Source organism: Cervus elaphus, chromosome 11 (assembly GCF_910594005.1).
Source record: "Cervus elaphus chromosome 11, mCerEla1.1, whole genome shotgun sequence".
Lineage (NCBI taxonomy): Eukaryota > Metazoa > Chordata > Mammalia > Artiodactyla > Cervidae > Cervus > Cervus elaphus.
In genome coordinates this window covers 8,655,011-8,676,950 of record NC_057825.1, presented here as the reverse complement: position 1 = coordinate 8,676,950, position 21,940 = coordinate 8,655,011, and the positions used below count along the sequence as shown (strand labels likewise).

The window sequence follows — 21,940 nt, the reverse complement described above, 5'->3', positions numbered from 1 at the left end:
TGCTGTGGACTTAGTCCTTGCAAGATTGTCGAGGAAAAGGCTGTATTTCTCAGAGAGGATGTCAGGCCTTGGGGTTAAGATGAGGCTCCAAGCTGGACAGACTTGCGTGCTAGTGCCAGCCAGTTCACTTTCCCAAACCTCACTTTCCCCATCTGTGAAATGGGGCAGTGAAGGCACCTCCCCCCACCCCCGTCCTCGGTCATTCCACGCACACCACTGGGAGAGCCCTGAGCACATGGCCAGCAGGTAGTAAGTGCTTAATAAGTATTATTTTTTAAAAAATTAAGTGAGCTGAAAAGTTGTTGTCTAAGAAATGGAAAAGGCGTAGGTTAGGGTGTCTTTGAGGCAGGTTGTGTTTGGGCCCCCTGAGCGGCCATGCTGTCTGTCACAGAGCGCGATGCAGAAGGCAGCCTTCGAGGCTCTCCAGGTGAAGAAGGACCTGATGCATCGGCAGATCCGAAAGCAGGTGAGCATGGCCCTGTCCCCCAGGCCCGCCCTGTGGGCTTTCAGAGGCCGCAGTTAAGGTCTGAGTCCTGGCTCCTCCAGGCCAGGCTGACAGGAGGTCTCCCCAGTACCTCCCTCCCCTCACAGAGCCTCACGGGGTGTCACCTGCTCGGGGCATCACCTGCTCAGGGTGCTGGAGGTGCCTGGGACAGCACTGTGGGTGCTGGCCGGTGGGACCTGTGCCCACCACTTGTCACGATGCCCAGGGCTGAGGTAGGGAGGCCCTGATCACTGGGCAGCCCCGCACTGACCAACCCCAGGCAGGACCCCTCAGCTGGCTCGAACCGCAGCGTCCTGTGGCCCGGATGGAGGAGCTGGGGCAGGTGACGCCCCACCTGGGCGGGCGGAGCCTGGGGCGTGCTCTCGCGTGGCCTCCGCTGCTGACCCCCGGGTGACCTTGAGCGAGCCTTGGCCCAGCAGGGCTCTGTCTGGCTCGCTGTATTCCCTGAGCAGCGGCAGGGTGGCTGGAGACAAGCGAGCTTTCAGGCTGTGGGACGCACGTCACTTCGTATTCAGCACACTTTCAATTCCACATTTTGCATGGTTTTTTTTTTTCCTTCTCCTTTTTCTTCTTTTCTCTTTTGGCCAAAACCAACTTACCTTTTTATTTCTCCTTTAATTTCAACCCCACATTGCCGGACATGAATCTCATTCCTCTGACCAGGGGTTGGTGGGGTCATGGGGCAAAGGTCACAGGGTCATAGGCACAGAGTGGAGAAGTCACTGGTTGTGGGGGTCTGACCCCCAGGACTAAAAGCCCCCAGTCACACCCTGGAGGTATGTGGTGACCCCCTAGACGTTCTCACTGTGGGTGGTTCTGACCCACCAGGCCAGCTGTTCCCCTGGAGACCACAAGCAGGGACACCTCGAGGAAAAGGCACACTCATTTACCTGCTGTGTGTCCTTGGGCAAGTTACTTAATATCTCTGAGCCTCAGTTTCCTCGTCTGTGAAATGGAGACAGTAATACCTCCAACAGCAGAGGAGAAGCGATGGAAAAGACGCGTAAAAAGTGCATAGCACAGTCCTGGCGTGTGCCGTCTGAATAAACGTCAGTGACTAGGTTATTGTAACTGTAATTCAGTTCCTTCCGTTACCTTCTGCTCCCCTCTGTGTGCAGCTGTCTAGAGGAAGCAAGAGAACTGAACCGGCAAGAGGCTCTGAGAATTCCATATCTGTTCTTCACTCTGGCCCACACCTTGAAGGAAGCCCCTTCATCCCATGCACCTTGATGGGCACCCCCTCTGGGCCAGCCCTGTGCCCGGCTTTTGATCAGCAGTTCTGGCCAGGACAAGCACTCAGGCCCTTGAGATAACGAATTCTGTTTAAAGCCCCGCTGATAAGGTTTACCAGGTTCTCAGTCCCCTTCATTCCAGAGCCTCCCCCGAGCACCCACAGAAAGGATTCTTAGGTCCACTTGGCCATCCAGGAGCAGCAGCGCAGGGTTGAACCGTGGTTAATGTGAATTAAAAAACCCCTGTCTCGTCTTCTGTTTAGATTAAGTTAATAGAAACTGAGTTATTGCAGCTGACACAGCTGGAGTTAAAGAGGAAATCCCTGGACACAGAGGCACTGCAGGTATGTTTAGGGCTCCCTGGTCTGCCCTGTCCCCCCACTCTACCCCCACTGATGAGACCTCCCGCTGGTGCCCCCACCCCTCTCAGCTGCCCTCCTGCAGACAAGGCGGTGATGCTGGAGGATGCTGCGACCCCAGAAGGCTCATGGGGGCCCAGCGCAGGCCCAGGTTAGGGGTGGGTCAACCTGTTGCTAGGCAGGAAGGTCAGAGGAAGGAGGGTTTCATTGCCAAGGCTCACCAGGCTGCATTTCCATCTCCGTGTTGTCTTTGTTTTAGAGCCGGGTCACTGTTGAGCTCCCTGCCTCTCTTAAGCCATGCTTCTGGGGCACTGGTTCTCACGGCTAACACCCCCAAGGGGACAGCATTCTTGGTAATCCCAGGATGTCTGGAGGAGAGGGCATAGCGGGGACCATGTCACTCCCTGCAGGCAGTTCCTCTGATCTCTGGCCCTTGCTGTGTGCCCTGGGCCTGGAGGGGCAGAGGGACGGCCCTTTCCCTATTCTATGCCTTGGTCTCCCCAGTCGCTCACAGAGGGTCTGGGTCCACGGTGTGAGAGGGCCTGTGCCCCGTACCAGGGTTTCAAGCAGAGCCTTCTGTCTGTCCCCGTCCCTGTGTCTGTCCTCAGCAGACAAGTCTTTGTTTATCCTGTGGGCTTCTCAATGTAGAAGAGAGCTAGGGTCTGGAGTCCTGGTCACAGCTCTGCCACTGTGTGACCTTAGGCAGGTTGCTTCCCCTCCCCGGGCCTCCAGGTTGCCCCTGCATAAAATAGAAGGAGTCTTCTAGACCCACCCTGTGTCATGGGGCCATCGGAGATCAGTGGGACAGGCCTCAGCCATGCAGAGGTTAGGGGCGCTCAACGCCCAACATAGGCACCCACCAAGCACGGTGGTTATCTCCTACCTGTTGGAGCTGTGGGGCTCCCATTTTTGGGGTCTCCATGGGATATTCCAAGAGGAGTGGAACGTGGACACAGACAGGGCTCTCTGGGGTGTGCCCATTCCGCCATGCTGGCTGGCGTGGGTCCCTCACCCCTCTCTCTTGCCCTTTGCTTCTGCCCAGGTGCTCTGTCGTCAGTGAGCCCGAAGTCAGGGTCCCTGCTGCTTGTCATTCCCTTTGTTTGATGTTTCTCATCACTGCACTGTCATTGGTCACTAGATCCCATGCCCGGCCTTAACCCCCTGCCGAAGGGAGGTGCAGGCTGGGGAGAAGGGCACCTCCACTCTCTCCCCCCGGTCCTCAGCCAGAGATCAGAGACAGAGCCTTGATGGGGGTCAGGCCCACCGCGGCCCCCAGCTGAGAACCAGTTGGTGGGGTGTCCTGCTGCCGCGCCGTGGGGACCTCGGGGGCCGGGGTGCCGTGAGCTCCCAGCACTGGCCATGGTCTTGTATCACAGGAGATGATCTCGGAGCAACGCTGGGCCCTGAGCTCACTGCTCCAGCAGCTGCTCAAGGAGAAGACGCAGCGAGAAGAGGAGCTCCGGGAGATCCTGGTACGTGCGGCATCCACGTGGTGTGTGGGGTTGCTTTACATCCGTGCTTGTGCGTCCACACTGTGCGCCGGTTGCTTTCTCTCTGCACTCGCGCTGTTCTTAGACCCACGTCATACGCCGGATTGCTTTCCCTCCGAGCTCACTGTTCTTAGAAACACTTCATTATCCTAGACATCCCCTGAGCTCCACCGTAGGCTGCGCCCTGTGCCAGGAACAGACAACAGTGAGGCCAGTCTCTCCCCAAGCCCCGCATGAGCCCGGGTGGTACATTTGTGCCATTGGGCACAGGCCACGTTAACATGTGCTGTGCGGGGCCAGACTTGTGGCCAGGCTGCTGCCCGCAGGGACCTTGGGGACTCGCTGTCCACCCCAGCAGGACATGACCATCAGGGCCACAGGCTCCTGAAGGGAGGAGTCCAGAGTGTCCACAGTCCAGAGAGGGCCAGGCCAGTCACTTAGCCAGGTCCAAGAGGGACCACCCAGGGGGCTGGGGGACACCCAGGTTGCAGTCCCAAAGCCCAGCGTGCAGCCACTGTCCTGGCTGGGCAGCTTGGTGGCTCAGAGCATAGGCTCCAAACCCTGGGCTGAATCTGGCTCTGACTCGGGGCGGCGCTTGGATCTTGGGCAGCCTGCTCATCAATCTACCAGTCGCTCAGTCTCCTCACCTGTGATGTCGAGATTGCCTCCCAGAGTTGTGAGAACTGAGTAAAATGGCATCTCGCAGCAGGCAGCACAGACTGGCGTGAAGCACCCTGACGTTACTGCTGCCATGACAGGACGTGCCACATGTTCACTGCTCCATCCCTAGCAGCTAGAATGGTGCCTGGCCCAGAACAACGCTCGGGTTGTTTGTTGAGTGACGGGACGGAGGAATCAGTGTGAAAATAGCTGACTTCCTCGTGTATTTGTCTCTATGCCCGAGTCCTGTGTGGGCACGCCTGTCTCCTGTTCTCAGTGCTCCGGCTCTGTGGGTGAAGGTGGGTGACGTGCCCTCCAGAGCTGAAGGTGCCCCTCGGGTCCCAGCTCTCTCCCTGCTGGCTCCCAGAGGACGCACTGAGCCTCGGGGAAGGACACGGCTGCTGACTGCTTTGTTCTTCCCACAGGGAGGTGAGAAGGTGTCTCCCCTCCAAGTCATGATGCCCAGGGCGGCGGGGGGCAGGGGCCCCAAGTGTCAGCCGCCCAGGTTTCTGCAGATGAAACAGACTTATTGGAGAGGGATGTTCTTTGTAAAACACCAAGTCCATCCACATGCTGTTCACAGCCATCCGTGCCATCATCGTTGCTATTCCCTGACTCGTAACTAACAGTGTCTGCTTCCTTCTTGGCAGACAGAGTTAGAAGCCCAAAGCGAAACCAAGCAGGAGAATTACTGGCTGATTCAGTATCAGCGGCTCTTGAACCAGAAACCCTTATCCTTGAAGCTGCAGGTGAGAGTTGTGGGCACGCCAACCCCACGGGAGCCCTGGGCCCCGGCAGCACCAGCTCGCTGGTCCGTCTGACGGAATTCCCTTCCCATCTCTGGTGATGGGTGCACTGGGGCCTGTGCGCTCACCACTGCAGGGGCTCGGACAAGACAGGGGTGGTCCCTTCTCCCTCCTCACATGCACTTTTTTTTCTTTAAAAATGGAGCCTCAACAGTAGTGTTCTCCAGCCCCGGGCGTGTAGATCTCCTTGTGTGTCTGGATCTGGTGATTTAGGATCTGGATGATTTCATTTGCTTCAACAGTTCCCCTGCCTTTGATGGGCACTTAAGTTGCTCTCGTTGTCAGGTCTACCGTGTGGCAGTGAACTAAGTTCTTCACGCATCTGTTGCTATGCCCTTACATAGCCATCTTGGTAGAAAAAGTCCCAAGAATATGTTTTCCCTGTTACGCTACATGTGTCTGAACTCTTTGTGTGCTGTCCCGGCCTCGTGGTTTTTCCTGGTCCATCATGCCCTCAGCTTCTCCCACGGGTGTGTCTTGCAGGAAGAAGGCCTGGAGCGCCCGCTGGTGGCCCTCCTGGTGGAGCTGTCGGCCGAGCACTACCTGCCTATCTTCGCCCACCACCGCCTCTCACTGGCCATGCTGAGCCGAATGGGCCCTGCGGACCTGGCCAAGGTGAACAGCGGCGGCCCCTCGGGGGAGGTTGGGGAGGCGAGCAGGGCCCTGACCCGATGGCCAAGGGGGGGACTTGCTCTTCATGCAGTTCTTGGCATGGCTTGTCATCTGCAGATGTCCTGGGGCTGCCTTGCTCCCAGCAGGCCAGAACACCTGCCCCGTCTGCCCCCAGTCACCTGGCTACGAAAGCCAGAGCTGGGGGTGCTGCGGACCCCAGATTGTCCCCTTCGCCAACCCCTTTCAGATGGGATCTTCACATCATAGGCTGGGCAGGTCCTTGGAGGTCATCTGGACCATCCTTTCCCCACACCATGGGTTGACAGTTGTATCGGCGGCACTGCCTGCACCTGGTACATTCTGTGTGAACTCATTTGCTCTTCAGAAGAGACAGAGACCGACTCTAGCGAATACTTAACAGTGCTTGACACTATTCTAAGCATGTTTTACATATAAGTTCATTGAATCCTCATAATAACCTGGGCTTCCCAGGTAAGCACAGTGGTAAAGAATCTGCCTGCCAGTGCAGGAGACACAAGAACGTAGGTTTGATCCCTGGGTCAGGAAGATTCCCCTGGAGAAGAAAATGGCAACCCACTTTAGCATTCTTGCCTGGAGAATCCCTGGATGGAGGAGCCTAGCCGGCTGCAGTCCACGGACTCGCAGAGGGTCAGACACAGCTGAGCGCACACACACGCTAACCCTGGGTAGGCAGGTAGGGTCATCATCATTTTCCAGATGAGGACGTGGAGACACAGCAAGGTAGCAGTTTGCCTGAGGTCACATGGCAGAGCCCCGTCCAGCCCAGGCGGCTGGTGTGGTGCGGGGGCCGTGCTGTCGGCCCCTCTGCTGAGCTGCCTGGTCCCTCGACAAGAAGCAGACGCAGACACTGGGGCTCAGAAGGACTGTGTGGGCCACATTGCCCAAGTTCAGGAGCGCTTGCTCTGAGGCTGAGGGACTGTGAGCGTCTGGTGCGGCCACTTTTCAGCAGGTCGGCCTCGGCGTGAACCACCTGACTGTGGGCTGTGAGAGCCCACAGCTGTCGGCCCAGCCCCTGCGCTCGCTGGACCCGTTCTGTCACCAGCGCCGATTTCCCTCTCCTTCCGCCACACTGCTTGCCGGCCAGTCAGCCTCCACGTGTCCAGTCGAAGGTGCCAGAAGTCAGGAAGGAGGCGGTCCTGGCGGCTCTGTGCTGCGCCGTGGGCCCCTGCCCGGCCGTGCCCAGGCCCTGACCCACCCCCTCGGTCCTCGCAGGTGGGCGTCTCGGAGGCCGGCCTGCAGCGCGAGATCCTGCGCAGAGCCCAGGAGCTGCTGGGCGCGGCCAGGACCCAGCCAGGTACCAGCGCCGCGCCTCTCCTAGCAGAGCCCTCATGCGGGGGCGTGGCTGGGGCGTCACCTGCTCACCTTTCAGGACGAGTCCCAAGGGCCACTTCCAACCCCCTGCCAGTCCTTAAGCTTCCCTCCTAAAGGAGCCATTTGTAAATGAGAAAAATAGGCCCCCAAATGGAAAACATGAGCTTTTCCTACGGTGGTGGAGGGACCCTCCCGGCTTCCCTAAACCCTCCCTGCTGACATCAGGAACCACATACTCGGGGTCCCTGGAGTAGTGGGAGAAACCCGCCAGACCCGGTGCCCGGCTCTGCGCCCGGGGCAGGCGTGTGGTGTGGACTGGGGTGGGGAGGGGCTGTGGCTGAGTTGGAGGCAGGAGGGATTGTGGGCGGGGGTTGGGGGGTTGGGAAGGAGTCGGGGTCTCCTGCGGGCCTAGCAGGACAGTGTCAGGCATTTGACACAGTCACCATGTTGGGTCTCCTGTCGCCGCTGCTACCCTCCTTTGAGGGGTGAGGAAACTGAGGCAGAGAGAGGTTAACCCTAACCCCGAGGGCTCCTCCCTGACCCTGGCCGCCCTCTGGGGAGGGGCTGGGGCGGGATAGCTCCTTCTTAGCTCAGGGCCAGCAGATCCTCAGGCATCTTCCTGACAGTTCTCCAAATCCCAGGACTCAACATGTGTTCCATGAGATATAGACGCGCCCTGGCCACTCCACCCCGACCCCCCGGCCTACCCTTAGAAGGTCTAGGGTGGTTGTGACAGGCTTTAAAAAAAAAAATCATAATTTTTTTTTCCAATTATTAAGAAATACTACTTATTTCTTAAGCCGTAGACTAAATGGACAACGTGTGCTGTGAGGGGAGGGGGCTCAGGGGTGACGAGACTCGGGCGTCTCTGCTGTGATGAGAGACAGATTCTCACGTCCTGCTTTGGGCGGCTGGGACCCGGGCAGAGCATGCTGATTCCAGGGCAGAGCAGTGGGTGTGCTGGGGGCTCTCCCAGGGCGGGGACCAGGGGGAGCAGCCTTGAGAGCTATTTCGTCCTCTCTGCTCCTCTGGGCCCCCCTGCACCTGGGCCCCTGGTGGAGAATCTGTGCTCAAGGTCGGGTTCTCCCCAGAGCCCCTCACCCAGGGTCCTGGCCTGCCGGCTCCACCATCAGGCGGCCCTCTGGCCTTAGGCAAGCGGCTTTCCCTCCCTGCTTTCTCATCTCTGACAGTGGTGAGCCCTGTTTGCAGGGTGGCCCAGAGGGGTTCAGGGTGTGTTGGGGTAAGAGGCCCCAGCCCTCCCGCTTTATAGATGTGGAATGAGGCTCAGCAAAGAGAAACAAGAGGGTATGTGGGAGCACCGCCCCCCCCCCCACCTCCAACTCTCTGTCCACTTAGGGCAGGCTGAGCCGGGGAAGGACCGGATCAGATGGTCAGGACCCTGGCTTAGCCGCTGTGTGTCCCCACAGAGCTGCTGAAGGCACCCGAGGGCAGGATCTTGCCCACAGCCCCTGAGGAGCTGCCTGAGGCAGTGAGGCCCTCGGCTCCCCCGGCAGAGCTGCTGGAGGTGCAGACCTCAGAGTGTGTGGTGTGCCTGGAACGGGAGGTAAGTCTAGGGGTGACGGGCCCAACCCCTGGGGCCACCATCCCCACCCCCACCCACCTGCCCAGAGCCTGCCACCCTCCTGAGCCGCACAGGCACGGGTGATTCATTCTGCAGAGAGTTTAGAAATATGTTGGGTTCATTAGAAATTTTGGAAAATAAAGGAAATTAAAATGACCCATGATCCCAGGACCCAAAACATGAGTAACGCTGACAGCATTTGCTGGGCTTTTTTTTTTAAAACAGAAGTTTTTTTTAAATTCATGCAGGGAAATTTCCTAAGTCATTAAATATCAACAAAATTTTCTCTGGAGAAGTTTTTTCCAAAACTCTTCATTTTAAGAACAAAATTAACAGCTGTTATAAAAAAAAATTAAACAACGTAGTACATAAAATAAACCCATTCCCTCCACCATGTGATCCTACTTAGAAAAGGCCACATGTTAACAGTTTGATTACCCCGTGGTCTTTGCTGGCCTGGGAGAATGCCATGATACGGGGATGGGGAAGGACTTGGTGGTTATAAATTTAACCAAACCCCTGCTCTGGGCCCCAGAGATGGCTTCCTGTCTCTCCTAAAAAGAGGAAATGCTGAGGCAAAGCATGGACACGTCCACGGCTTGTGATCCATAATGTTGGGGTCATTTTGAGGCAAAGTGCATAAAAATCCCTAAATTGGGAGCAACCTGCACATCCTGTAACAGCAGGGCTGGTGAGACAGGCTGTGGACCACTCCCACCCCCCCACCCGTCACCCCGAACAGCTGGTACACAGGGCCGGCCTCCTATGATGGACGGGGAGTGGAGTCTGACCACCACGCAGTCAGGTCTTCAGGGGGAAGGACGAGGGGCCGGGGCATCCTGTGATGGACGGGGAGTGGAGTCTGACCACCAAGCAGTCAGATCTTCAGCGGGAAGGACGAGGGGCCGGGGCATCCTGTGATGGACGGGGAGTGGGGTCTGACCACCACGCAGTCAGATCTTCAGCGGGAAGGACGAGGGGCCGGGGCTTCCTGTGATGGACGGGGAGTGGAGTCTGACCACCATGCAGTCAGATCTTCAGGGGGAAGGACGAGGGGCCGGGGTACCGGCCGGGGTGGGGCCCTGACGTTCCCGCTCTCCACCCACCAGGCCCAGATGATCTTCCTCAACTGCGGCCACGTCTGCTGCTGCCAGCAGTGCTGCCAGCCCCTGCGCATCTGCCCTCTGTGCCGCCAGGACATCGCCCAGCGCCTCCGCATCTACCACAGCAGCTGAGCACCGGCCTCTGCCACCCTCAGGCCCAGGGCTCCGGTTCCCTCCTGTTCCCCATGGGCTGGCCGGGCAGAGACGGGAGCGTTCCTGCCCAAGGACTGAGCAGTTTAAATCCTGTGGCGGGGCAGGGGGACCCCTCGCAGCAGGACGACAGGGTCTGGGGTGGGAGCAGCGGCAGTCACACCTCTGTCTGAGCAGGACCGAGGGTCCCAGCTGGCTGTGGCAATCCCAGCCCCTCCCGGAGCCTCAGTGCCCTCCTCAGGGGAACCCAGGCAGCGCTGTCCCACGCAGCAGGGGTGGTGGGAGCGCCGGAGGGCCCTGGCCCAGGGGAGGGGCTGCCACCACGGCCTGTCCTGGATCGACTGGCCAGAAGGTGTTCTGTCCAGGCCTGGTGCCCCGAGCAGTGTCAGCCCCTCCTGGCCTCCCTCCCTGTTGCCCCCCACCCACCCCCTGAGCTCTGGGCCCCTCTGCCCTGCAGACCTGCACCTCCTCTCCCCACATGGCTCAGAGGCAGACCCTGAGCTTCAAAGACCTGAAGCAGGAACGTCAATAAACGCATTTCCAGCCTGCTCCTCCCGAGTCATCACTGGGCTCTAGTGGAGCCCAGGGAGGGGGAAGTGGGTGTGAGGTGTGTGAAGTTGCCCACACCTCCCTTTTGTAGGTGGAAAGTCCTCGGAGCGGGTGGGGCCGCGTGGGCCGCCTGTGTGCTGTGTAACCATTGCCCCAGATCAGGGGCCCGAGGCCCTGTAGCCGGGACAGCAGCGTCTTAAGTCCGAGCCCGTGCAGCTGTGCAGGTCGCTCACTGCACAGGTCCAGAGGGAGCCATGCTCCTTGTGCGTGCAGCAGAGCTGAACTTGGTCATGCGTTTTGGGGCAGATCGTTTTGAGCCAAGGGCAGCTTTCTCTCTGGGCTAGCGGTGGGCCTGCTGGGGCGCCTGGGCTCTGCCTCTAGGTAACTCGGACCCGGGCCAGCCTTCCAGACCCTACGTCCCCACCTGTTCAGTGAGGGACATCGGGGGAACTGACCGAGGCTGGCAGCCACCAGGGGGCACTGCGCGCTCATCCCGGGCCCCGCGTTAGAGCCGGCAGGACACAGGGCCAGGCCCTCTCTCTCCCTGCCTCACTGAGCCAGTCAGTGAACCTGCTTTCCAGGTTCCCCGCCCCACACCCTCCTGAGCTCCGCTCCGCTGAGAGGGGAGATGGCGGCCTGAGATGGGCAGGACCACGTTGCAGAGCAGGGCGTTTGGCGGGTCTCCTTGAACCCTCACGAGGCCCTCTCTTATAGGTGAGCAGTTTGAGACTGGGTTCGGTGACTTGCCAAAGTCAACAGCAAGACCCGGCTGAGCCCTGGTTTTCTCACCTCCACCCTTGTTGACAGACCTTCAGTCACAGTTGCCCATCCCCCAAGATGCCCATTCAGCAGGGGCAGCCTGTCCCCACCAGCTGGCGGGGCGGGAGGTGTCCCCATGACCCAGAACCTCCACCCATCCTCCCCGCCCCCCCGGGCCTCAGTTTACATACTGGTGTGATGATGGTGCCTGTCCCCCAGGGGTTACCTCGTCCTGCAGGTAACGCACACAGCCCATGGTAAGCACTCAGGAGTGCTCGCCTTGTGAGCAGGAGTCTTAAACACTGGCATCACTGTTTGGATCCAGTGTGAGCCCGCCCACCATGGCCATAAAGCAGCTGCCCTTCCCACTGCCCGAAGCTGCCAGAGGCCCACCCTGCACAGACCCCCCCAGCAGAGGAAGCTGTCTGAGCTACCATCAGGCCAGTCACCTCCCTTCTGTGCCCCTCCTTACTGAGCCTGTTTTCTCCTCTGGAAAATGGGTTCATAGGAGCACTCTCTGGTCACATGCACCCGTAAGCAATGAGCCCCGAAAGTCAAGGTGCACAGGTCCATCTCCAGCCCAGGTCTCTCACCCAGCCAGCATCACACATGGGCCACTGGCTTTAAATAAAGCATTTTATTGATTAGTAGAAGCTTAAACAGTTTGCATAATATTTTCAATACAATATCTGGGAAGGATGATTGGAAAGTCCCAAGAGAAGGCACCAGAGGAGGAGAGCGTCTTCAGACGGAATGTATTGGTGGAAGAGGTTAGTTCGGCGTTGAGATTGGGGCTGGAGGGGACCCGAAGGGGTCCCTGAGCACCAGCCAGTGCCGCACGTCCTGTGGGTCCCAGGAAGCAGACCCAGGGGATGGGCGATCCAGGGTTGGGGCGCGGTGAGGACCCTGAAGGAGCGGGTTTCTGCCCTGCCTGCCCTCCCCTCAAAGCAGCAGAGGAGAGGGCCTGGGAAAACCAGGTGGCCCCAGCCCCCGGGGGTGACCTTGACTTAACCCTCACCCTCAGGAACAAGCGGCTGAGGAGGGGGAAACAGCAGGGCCATATGAACAGTCCTGGAGTTGTCAGGGTGCGGTGCATTAGGTGGGTCCCAGCCTGCCCCAAATGCTCGTTGTGTCCTGGGGGGCACCACAGCCCCTCCCCCAGCCCCTCCCGAGCCCCGCCAGCTCCCTTGGGGGACAGCGTGTACCTTGGAAGTGGACCGTGGAGAAGACAGCGTCCACACCCACCCAGCCCTGCCTCTGAGCAGTGTCTCCACACCCAGCCCAGCCGGACAGAGGGACTCCTAGAGACCAGACCCCAGCAAGTGGAGGCGAGCAGAGTCTCAGCTTCCAGCAACCCCCCCAAGGGTACCCCACCCACCCCGCCAGCAGTACCTCTGCAGAGGTCACCCCCTCCTTCCCTCAGACACGTCCTCGCCCCAGACCAGCACTTTCCAGGCCTTTCCTATTCCCACCCCACCTTGAGAGGCAGCCCTCCCCCAGCACCCCCAGCCTCAAGACCCGCTCCTTGCACGTCCCTTCACCCGGGGTGGGAGAGCCAGGCCAGAGTCCACTCCGAAACTGGCCTCAGGGGCCCAGAAACGGGCCTCAGCGCTCGGGCTTCCTGGTTCTAACAGGCCCCCTCCGTGACAGGAGAAGCCAGGCGGTGGACGTGGCTCTCACCACCCTCCTTCCGCGGGTGGCAAGACCCACCAGGGGAACGGGCCGCAGAGGCAGGCAGGGAGGGCAGACTCAGGGAGCCAGGGCTGCTGAGTGCTCCCAGCCCCGACCCCCGCTGTGCCCAGCCCCCCCCCCCTCCCCCCAGGAGCAGGAAAGCCGCGATCATCCCACAGAAGAGAAAACAGAGCAACCAAGTGTGACCAAACCCATAAAGTGACTCAAGTGGGCCCATCCCCTCCCAGCCCCTCGGTGCCACACCAGCCCTGCCCCCACCCCCTGCCCGGAAGGCACAGATCCTGTGCTCCCCGCCCAGAGCCGAGCCAGGGCCCCGGAGTGGGTGGCCTGTGTGCTGTGTCCAACAGAGGCTCCAGGGGGCGAGCAGCTTAGAACTCGGTCTGCACCCCCGCACTGTCCTCGATGGTGGTGTGGATGGGGGGGCAGCCGCCTGGGCCGGACACCTGCTCGCCGGTCTCCTGGTCGCTGGGCTTGGGAGGCTCGAGGCCCACGAGCTTTTCGGACGGGAGCTGCCGGAGGGGTGAGGCGGGCGGCGAGGTGGCCTCGGGGGCCAGCCCGGGCTGGGGGCTCTCCTGCACGGGGGCCCCGTTGAGCAGGGGGCCGGCCAGCAGGGGGCTCTCGGCCCGCAGATCCCCGGCCAGCAGGCCACGGAGCTCAGTGACGCCGTCCGGGGATGAGGGTGATGGCGGCTCAGGGGCGGCCTCGAAGGGCAGCCCGGCGTCCTCGTCCTGGACCACGGACACCACCTGCTTGGCACGCCGGCGCTTTTCTGAGAGGGGGGCTGGTTGCTGGATGCCGGGGTCCCCACTGCCGCCGCCGTCTCCATATTCCTCGCCCCAGTCGATGGGCGCGCCCTCGGCCAGCAGGTGCAGGTTGGGGTCGCTGTTGTGCATGACCACGCTGTCCCGGTACAGGTTGTGTTTCCTCTGCACGGCGGCTTCCTTCACGGCTGCGGGACAGAAGCAGTGACGGACACTGAGCGGGGGCGCTGACGGCCAGCAGCACTCCCTGCACTGCGCGACCCACATCACAAGCCCTCGGCCTGAGTGGGCACCGCGACCAGACAAGGCTTCTGAGGCCTCAGTGTGGGGAGCAGGCGGTGGGACCCTAACTCCCATCTCTCACCTAACACCAACACCCCCCAGAATGTACTCCCCTCAATGTAACTAAGGCACAGGGACGCAACGCTGCCCCCGGCCCATGCCATGAACAGTGGGCCCACCGCAGCCCACGGCCTGACTCTCCCCTTTGGAGCTTAGCTGAGCCCCCAGGAAGCCTCTGGGCGCCCACCTCCTCCACCCGCCAGCAGTGAGTCCTAACAGAGACCACACAGCCGGCAGCCCCACGCAGCTCTGCAGCCGCCCGCCCCCGGGGGCCGCGGCACTGACCCTGGAGGATGTCCTTCATGACCGTCTGCAGCACCACCTCCTCGTACGTGTTCTCCACCAGGATGAACCTGGCGAAGTCCTCGAAGATCAGCTCCTGGAACCGGGACAGCTCCTGCCGGCCGGGGCGGACGTGGGGGCAGAGAGAGGGGCGGTCAGGGCTGCGGGTCAGGCTCTGGGCGGGGGGCAGGGGGCGGGCGGGAGCGGAGGGCTGCTCACCGACTTGCAGGTAGGCGCCAGCTTCTTGAGCAGGAACGGGATGGTGATCTGCAGCAGCGCCTCCCGGAAGAAGCGCTTCCGCACAGTGCTGCTGTCGTAGTCGTATTTCTGCCGGGAAAGAGGGGCCGGGGTGCGGGGAGCTCCAGTCAGGGGGCTCCATCAGCCGCCCGTCTCCCCCGGGCCCCCATCTCCCCTCCGGGGTGGAGGGGCAGGGCCTGGCCGGGCGGCTCACCTTCAGCACGCGCTCCAGGATGCGCTGGATGGACTTGCACAGCTCCTCCTTGGTGGGCCCCTTCCCCAGCTCCTGGTGCAGGAGGGTCTCGAAGGTGTACACGGCGTTGTCCATTTGCTGGAGGCGGAGCGCAACACAGGGCACGTGAAGGCGTGCCCCCCCCAGGGAGGTGGGGTGTCCCCCTGGGGAGGTGGGGTGCCCCCGGGAGGAGGGGTGACCCCGGGGAGGTGGGGTGCCCCCTGGGAAGAGGGGTGACACCCCAGGGAGGTGGGGGGCCCCCAGGGATGAGGGGTGACTCCGGGGAGGTGGGGTGCCCCCTGAGGGAGGGGTGACCCCGGGGAGGTGGGGTGCCCCCTGGGAGGAGGGGTGACCCCCCCCAGGGAGGTGGGGTGCCCCCGGGGAGGAGGGGTGACTCCGGGGAGGAGGGGTGCCCCCTGGGAGGAGGGGTGACCCTAGGGAGGTGGGGTGTCCCCTGGGAGAAGGGGTGACCCTGGGGAGGTGGGGTGCCCCCTGAGGGAGGGGTGACTCTGGGGAGGAAGGGTGCCCCTGGGAGGAGGGGTGACTCTGGGGAGGAAGGGTGCCCCTGGGAGGAGGGGTGACCCTGGGGAGGTGGGGTGCCCCCTCAGAGGAGGGGTGCCCAGGCACTCAGACACCCCTTCACTAGCTCACTCCTCTGCTGAGTGTCTAGAGCGCTGGCTAACTGCCAGGCACCAGCGCCAGCCCCTCCCTGTCCCAGGTGAACAGAGGGTCTGGGCCCTGTGGGAAGAAGCTTAGGGAGTCAGGAGGGCTTCCTGGAGGAAGGAGTCTCTGAGACCCAAGAGGTGAGTCTGACTTAACCAGGGGGACAGAGGGACAGGCATCCAAACAGATCCAAGAGCATGTCCAAGAGACCGGAGCCAGGGAGAACATGCAGGATTGTGGGGCGACCTGAGGGGAGAACTGGGGTGCAGGCAAGCCCTGTGCCCACCTCACGCATGTGGATCTGGGCTCGCTGCTTGAACACAGACATGCTGGACACGTCAAAACGCTGCTGCAGTCCGTCAAGCCTCAGCGGCTCCATCTTCTCGTAGCAGCTATGCATCTTGAGGGGGTGGTACGCCAGCTGGGACAGCTTCTCCATGTACTGCAGGGAGGCAGGGACACACGAGGGACCTGAGCTGGGGCCGCCAGAGGGGCCAGGCAGCCCCCGCAGCCCCTGGGCCCTCAGAGTCCAGATTCCAGGCGTGGCACTGGCACCAGGGAAGGCCATCCGGGGGTGGGGATCACCAGGGAAAGCGCTGGAGGACCTGGGACAGGAAGGACGAGGATCTGCAGGCAGGAGAGCGGTACGGCAGCACAGCGCGTGGAGACAGGCCGGCCTGAGTGCTGGGCAACCCTGGGCAAATCGCTCACCATCTCTGAGCCTTGGTTTCCTCGGCCTCCAAATCTGGAGATGGGTTTTTGTGATCTTTAGGGTCCTCTACGGTTCTCAAAGTCTATGATTATTATTGTCAGTGGAACTCCTCGGTTTGGGGTGGAGAAGAGGCCCAGATTACAGGGCTAATTCTATCTGCCAGACCTGACAACTATGTGGGGCTCCAGGCAGTTGACTACCCCAGTATGGGGTCTGTAGAAGGCCGTTCAACCCGAGAACCAGCTAACTCAGAAGTGAGAGGGGCCGGCTCCATCTGTGAGGGGCACAAAAATGGCATCTATGGACATGCCCGGCTCCATGCCTCCTGCAGATCCTCTGTTCACAGGTTATGCCCAGGAGCGAAAGGGCCTGCCCTCATCACAGTGAGGGCCTGACGGGGGCCAGACCAGACCCAAAACCAAACCCGGGGCCTGTCTCACCTCGCCCAGCTTGTCGATGCCACCCTCGTTGATGACGTTCAGGTTCATGTCAGTGACTTCCTTGAAGAAGACGTCCCGCACTTCTGTGAAGCCCTGGCTGGTGGGTACCATGAGGGCCTCCAGGATGGACGGGATGTAGGGCTGGACGTGGTTCCGGACACAAACCTCCGCCTTGGGGAGGATGGAGGCTGCGCCAAGGGAGCTGGTTAGCGGACAGCACCCCCAGGGGCAACCCCCACCATCCCAGGTCTCTAGGCTAGAGGCAGGCGGCTGTGTCATTCTTTAAAGAAGACCACTGGTGACAACATGAGCAAAGGGAAGGGTTCTTGAGGAATGGTTAACAGTGGAGCACAGATAACAAGGCGATCTCAGATCAGCTTCTCAAATTCCTGAAACTATGACGTCAGGAAATGAAGAAAATGACCATGTAAAGGTCTCAAGGTCAGCAGTTTTTCTGTTTAGCTGGAGGAAGAGAAAGCTCATCTTTGGGGGCTGGGGCAGGGTCTTGCTCATTTGTTTTTTCAAAAAATGAAAAACACCCCAGTGAATTCAAAGAGCCTCTGGGTTGTGCAAACCCTGAACCCGAATCCTACTCTGGCTCAGCCTAAACTGTGGAAAAGGCAGCCTCCCCCTGGGCAGGGACCATCTCCAAGACGTTCCACCAACGCATTTTCACCCAGGGGTGTTCTGACGTCCCTCCTCTTCCCCTGTCTGGCTAATGCTGTTTGTTCCACACAATAAATGTCAACTCGGTGTCCTCGTCAGCTCACGCTGAGTACAACTGGTAGAGAGTAACCCTCGGGGAACTGATGACCACCACAACCATGAACAGGGTGTGGGGAGCAACAGCGAGCAAAAGGACCCCACCAGGCTCAGGACAGAAGGGGGCACCAGCTGACCCGGGAAAGACAGGCCGGTTCAACGTGGTTCACCCGAAGTCCAGATGATGTTGCTAAAATGGCCCGTGGTAAATCTGATTGACCGAAGATGAACAGAAGGCTGGAGCCTCCTAACATCACTTAGGTCACCAAGATCTGGGTCTACAGACATAAAACCCACCTGGGACTTCCCCGGTGATCCAGTGGTTAAGGCTTCCTGCAGTGGAAGCGCACATTCAATCCCTAAGCGGGGAACTAAGATCCCACTGGCCACACCATGAGGCCAAAGAAAAAAAATAACAGCCACCAAACAACTCACAGGGGTTAGAAGAACAAGGGCTCAGATTTGATTCTGGCTTTTAAAAACTAATGAATCAAGTCACCGTGACATGTACATGGACCCCTGAAAGAGGCAGGAGGGAGGCCCTGATCGCAAAGGGCGGGTGGTCCCAGCCTGCCCGCCCAGTGATGACAACCAGAGCAGGTGGTCTGCCTACCTCGGATCTTGCTGGCCAGGTGCTCCTTCGAGGTGATGATCTGGTCCATGTCGGTGCGGATGACTGCCTCCATGGCTGGCCGGGCCAGCTGCAGCTTGGACAGCACCGCCTCAAAGCGTGCCTTGGCCTGTTCGTACACCATGCGGTACACGGCATCCGAGATCTGTGGGCAGGGCGTCGGCATCAGCGTCAGGCTGGGGGCGCCAGGCAGCCGTGGGCCCCCCACCCCCACTCCTGAGCCCAGGCCACCCACCTGGATCCACTGCCGCTGTCGCTCCTGCGGTTTCCCCTTCAGCCGGGGGACCAGCTCTGCCTTCAGCTCAGGGCCCAGCTCCTCCATCACCAGGTTACTCAGGATCTGGGACCAGGAGGCACAGGCAGGGGCAGGGTTTGGAGCGTGCCCAGCCCCTCTCCACGTTCCGGCAAACCCGGCCACTCAAGCCCCCCTCAAAGCTGCCCTTTGCTTCACGTCTCCACTGCCCTGTCTCCTGAGCATCCTTCCCAGAGGCCGCGGATGATCCGCTTGACTGTCCTGCAGAATCCAGCAGGGTCCCCAGCTCAGGACCTCTGCATGCGCAGCCTCCCCATCTATAATACTCCCCCAGGCCCCCTTGCCGGCACATGCAAGTCAAATGTGTTTCTCCTGCTAGACAGAGAGCTCCTAGGGGCCGGGACTGTACCCCTCTTATTCTCAGCGGCACCAGCCCCTAGTCCAGGGTTGGTGCTTGGGTAACAACTGAACAAAAATAACCATCTGTGTGGCCCACCTCAGCCTCCCCCCATCCTCCCCAGCTTACCATCTGGGTCCAAACCTGCAGCCAGTACCCCGGGACCCCGCTGGCGTGCGCAGTCCAGCCCTGGGCCCCGGGTGGACTTCCGCAGCCTCCCCGGCCTCACCTGCACCTCGTTCCCACACAGCATCTCCCAGGTGCCGTACAGCTCCTTGGACTGGCGGTACATGCGGATGGCGTCTGTGAACGCGGGGCCCTCCACCTTGGAGTCTTCTGGGATCCCTGCCCGGGACAGGGACGGAGGGAGGAGGTTGGCAGGATGGCCCCCGCCCGAGGCCCCCACCGCTCTTGTAGTAACGGCGACGGGAGAGGTCGCAGTGACAGTTAACAGCAGTGACAATCCACCAGCAGCAGCAAGACATCCTCCTTCGTCCCCTCCTCATCGCCTTAAACCCTCCCACCGGCCCAAGACGTGGGCGCTGTCATTGCTTCTGCTTTCACAGATGAAGAATCAGGCTCCAGGGTGAGGCCACTGCTGAGGGGCCAAGGCCAGCGAGTGACAGAGTCAGGACCACTGGGGGAGCCCACCCTCCCCCCAACCAGGAGAGGCCTCGAAACACAGCAGAGGGGGTGCACAGAGACCCTCCTTCCATCAGGGGCCTGCACACTCCCCCCATAGAGGGCCAGATGGTAAATGTGCTCTGCTTTGCAGGCTGGTGACCTCCGCCCCAGCCATTCCACCCACTGCTGTAGCAGGAAAGCGCAGACAGGGTGTGAACGAATGGGCCAATAAAGCTGGATTTACTCAGACAGGTGATGGGCCCAGTTTGGTTCCCTGGCTGTCATTTGCCAAGCCCTGTGGAAGATCATCAAACCCTAAAGGGCCTCAATGTTCCCTTCTGAACAGTGGGAGCAATGACCAGCCTGGCCTCACACACCCATGGAGGGGCTGCAGGGACCACAGTGCGGACTGGGAAGGCCAGGGTCCGGCTGCAGGCCTGGTGGGCACTCTCTGTGTCAGGAACTGCAGCCCCGACCGGCTCCTGGGGCCCTGGGGCCACCGTGCCCACCACTGCGCACCCGGGAGACTGGGAACACCATTCCACTGCTTTTGTTAGAGGAGGTGGCAGAGGGGGCCCAGAGGAGTTTGCCCACCTCCCCCGTGCTGACCAGAGGGTTGCTGAACAAGATGTGGACCTCCGCCTGGGTGCTGGGGAGGCAGGCTACAGGAAGTTGCAACATCCGACTTCAGGAAGACGTGGTTAAACACCTCGGAGCCTGGCAGCGGGCAACCCCCCGCCTGGCCTTGTGCCTCTGACCGCTGTGTCTCCAGAGCCAAGGAGCAGCCGGGGCCTCTAAAATCCCAGCTCCCACTGTGATGACTATGGGCTGAGTCACCCCCACAGAGAAAAAGCCCCTCTCTGGCGTGGAGAGGGCCTCTCCTCCCACCATCCGGGTGACCCACGAATCACTGCCATTCAGGGTTGGAGCGGGGCTCAGCAGTGGACAAACGGGCCCGGAACCCAGCCTGGCAGTAGCAGCTCCCAGGACTGGGACGGGGCCGCGAGCATTTCAGAACCTGCATCCAGGAGGGTCCCACCGAGCCCTGGGGTGGGTGCTGCCCAGCTGGGCCGGGGGAGGAAGCAGGGTTAATTACGGAAGGGGACACTGTCTCCCAGAGACGAGGTTTTGCCTAGAAAATCTGGCTGTGTGTTATACACGCAGCCTCACTCGTGCATGGACATTTGCATTCTGCAGACAGCAAGCCGGGCGTGCTGGGCAGGGGCTGCTTTCCAGGTGGCAGGATGGGCTGGGCAGCGGCAAGGAGGCAGCTGAAATCCCAGGCTCTGGCGGGTCAGACGTGCAGCCTCAGACCCTCATGACATCCCTTCTCGGCACGCCGAGGGGCTGGGTCAAAAGTGAGGGTGGCCCCTCCCAAACCCTCCCCCCGAGCCTGGCTGCTGGGGACTGACTCATGTCCTGACAAAGTGCTGCGATGAAGTCCTGACCCCCAGCTGCTCAGAAGGGGACGTGTCTGGATGAGGAAACTTAGGTGCATGCGTGTGCGTGCTCAGTCACTTCAGTCGTGTCCGACTCTGCATGACCCCAGGCTCCTCTGTCCATGGGCTTCTCCAGGCAAGAATATTGGAGTGGGTTGCCATTTCCTCCTCCAGGGGACCTTCCCAACCCAGGGATTGAACCTACATCTCTTGCATCTCCTGCATTGGCAGGAGGGTTCTTTACCACTAGCGCCCCCTGAGAAGCCCAGGACTTAGGTAATTAAGTTAAAAGGAGGGGATTAGGCCGGGCCCTGATCTGATATGACTGGTGTCCTTATAAGAAGAAATCTGGACAAAGAAACAGGGCATACACAGAGCAGGGACTATGCGAGGACCCCAGGGAGACGCTGGCTGCCTGCTGGTCAAGGAGACTCAGAAGAAAACAACCCGGCTGACACCTGGATGCGGGGCTTCCAGGGTCCAGAACTGTGCAAAAGCTAACTTCTACTGTTGAAGCCACCCAGGCTGTGGCCCTTTGTCACGGCAGCCCCCAGCAGGCTGAGGCCGAGACCCCACATGCGTTCCCGCACGCAGCTCTCAGAGGGGCCGGCAGCTCTCAAGGCACGGGGAGGTAGTCACACAGTCGCTAGAGGGTGGCTGCCCCAGGCTGGAACCCGGGCCCAGAGACTCTAGCAAGACCTGGAGCCTTCCCGCCTGCCCGTGGGGTCCTCGGGGTCAGGCTGAGAAAGGAAGCGGCACTCCTCAGTCCCGCAGAGGAGGGGGGGACGGTGGGCAGACAGGAAGAGGCCTTGACCTCGGCACCCCCGGCCCACCCCGAAGCCCAGCTCAGCGCCCCTGCTGCCCCCAGCTGCTCCAGGAATGCAGGATGTGAGGGGGACCCTGGACGAGCTGGCGTCCACCCAGCTTGGCCTCCTCCCCCCTCCACTTCCTGGCAGCCCCCGGAATGAGCAATTCCAGGCCCCACAAATTCCAGACCCAGCCTCCAAGGAAGCTGAGAACTTTCCCACAGTTCTGGGGCGGGTGGGGGGCGGGGGAGGATCCTCTGAAACCGCCCCGTCAGCTCCTGACACGGAGTTGCGGGACGCCCCTGCTCCCCACCCGGCCCCAGCAGCTCTCCCCGGCCTCCCCGCCTGCCCATGGACCCACACCCACCCCATCAGCCTCCCAGCTGAGCGCTCACTATGTGCCAGGCACAGGGCCAAGAGCTCTACCCAGGACCCGCCCCTTGATTAATCCCCATAATCTAGCAATCTAGTTGATCACAACCGCCATTGTGCACGTGGGGAAATGAA

At 60.8% G+C, this 21,940-nt stretch overlaps 2 protein-coding genes across 11 annotated transcripts in view; one reads left to right on the top strand and one right to left on the bottom strand.

Annotated features, from left to right (window-relative positions):
* LRSAM1 (leucine rich repeat and sterile alpha motif containing 1) overlaps positions 1 to 10,401 on the top strand; it is a 33,275-nt gene extending 22,874 nt beyond the window's left edge. For 9 of the 10 annotated variants that reach the window (XM_043916799.1, XM_043916803.1, XM_043916804.1 and 6 more), the window contains 8 exons: positions 392 to 466; positions 2,001 to 2,081; positions 3,473 to 3,568; positions 4,897 to 4,995; positions 5,536 to 5,667; positions 6,919 to 7,000; positions 8,445 to 8,581; positions 9,709 to 10,401. In XM_043916799.1, coding sequence (XP_043772734.1) covers positions 392 to 466; positions 2,001 to 2,081; positions 3,473 to 3,568; positions 4,897 to 4,995; positions 5,536 to 5,667; positions 6,919 to 7,000; positions 8,445 to 8,581; positions 9,709 to 9,834 — 828 coding nt within the window. In that variant the 3' untranslated portion in view covers positions 9,835 to 10,401. The remainder of the gene's footprint in view (positions 1 to 391; positions 467 to 2,000; positions 2,082 to 3,472; positions 3,569 to 4,896; positions 4,996 to 5,535; positions 5,668 to 6,918; positions 7,001 to 8,444; positions 8,582 to 9,708) is intronic. The other variant, XM_043916802.1, reaches the window with a different exon arrangement.
* Positions 10,402 to 11,782: 1,381 nt separating this feature from the next.
* Positions 11,783 to 21,940, bottom strand: part of NIBAN2 (niban apoptosis regulator 2) — a 53,162-nt gene continuing 43,004 nt past the window's right edge. The window contains exons 6-14 of the mRNA XM_043916807.1: positions 18,794 to 18,909; positions 18,150 to 18,254; positions 17,897 to 18,059; positions 16,522 to 16,709; positions 15,656 to 15,811; positions 14,689 to 14,805; positions 14,457 to 14,564; positions 14,241 to 14,352; positions 11,783 to 13,801 (exon numbers count right to left, since the gene is read on the bottom strand). Coding sequence (XP_043772742.1) covers positions 13,221 to 13,801; positions 14,241 to 14,352; positions 14,457 to 14,564; positions 14,689 to 14,805; positions 15,656 to 15,811; positions 16,522 to 16,709; positions 17,897 to 18,059; positions 18,150 to 18,254; positions 18,794 to 18,909 — 1,646 coding nt within the window. The 3' untranslated portion in view covers positions 11,783 to 13,220. The remainder of the gene's footprint in view (positions 13,802 to 14,240; positions 14,353 to 14,456; positions 14,565 to 14,688; positions 14,806 to 15,655; positions 15,812 to 16,521; positions 16,710 to 17,896; positions 18,060 to 18,149; positions 18,255 to 18,793; positions 18,910 to 21,940) is intronic.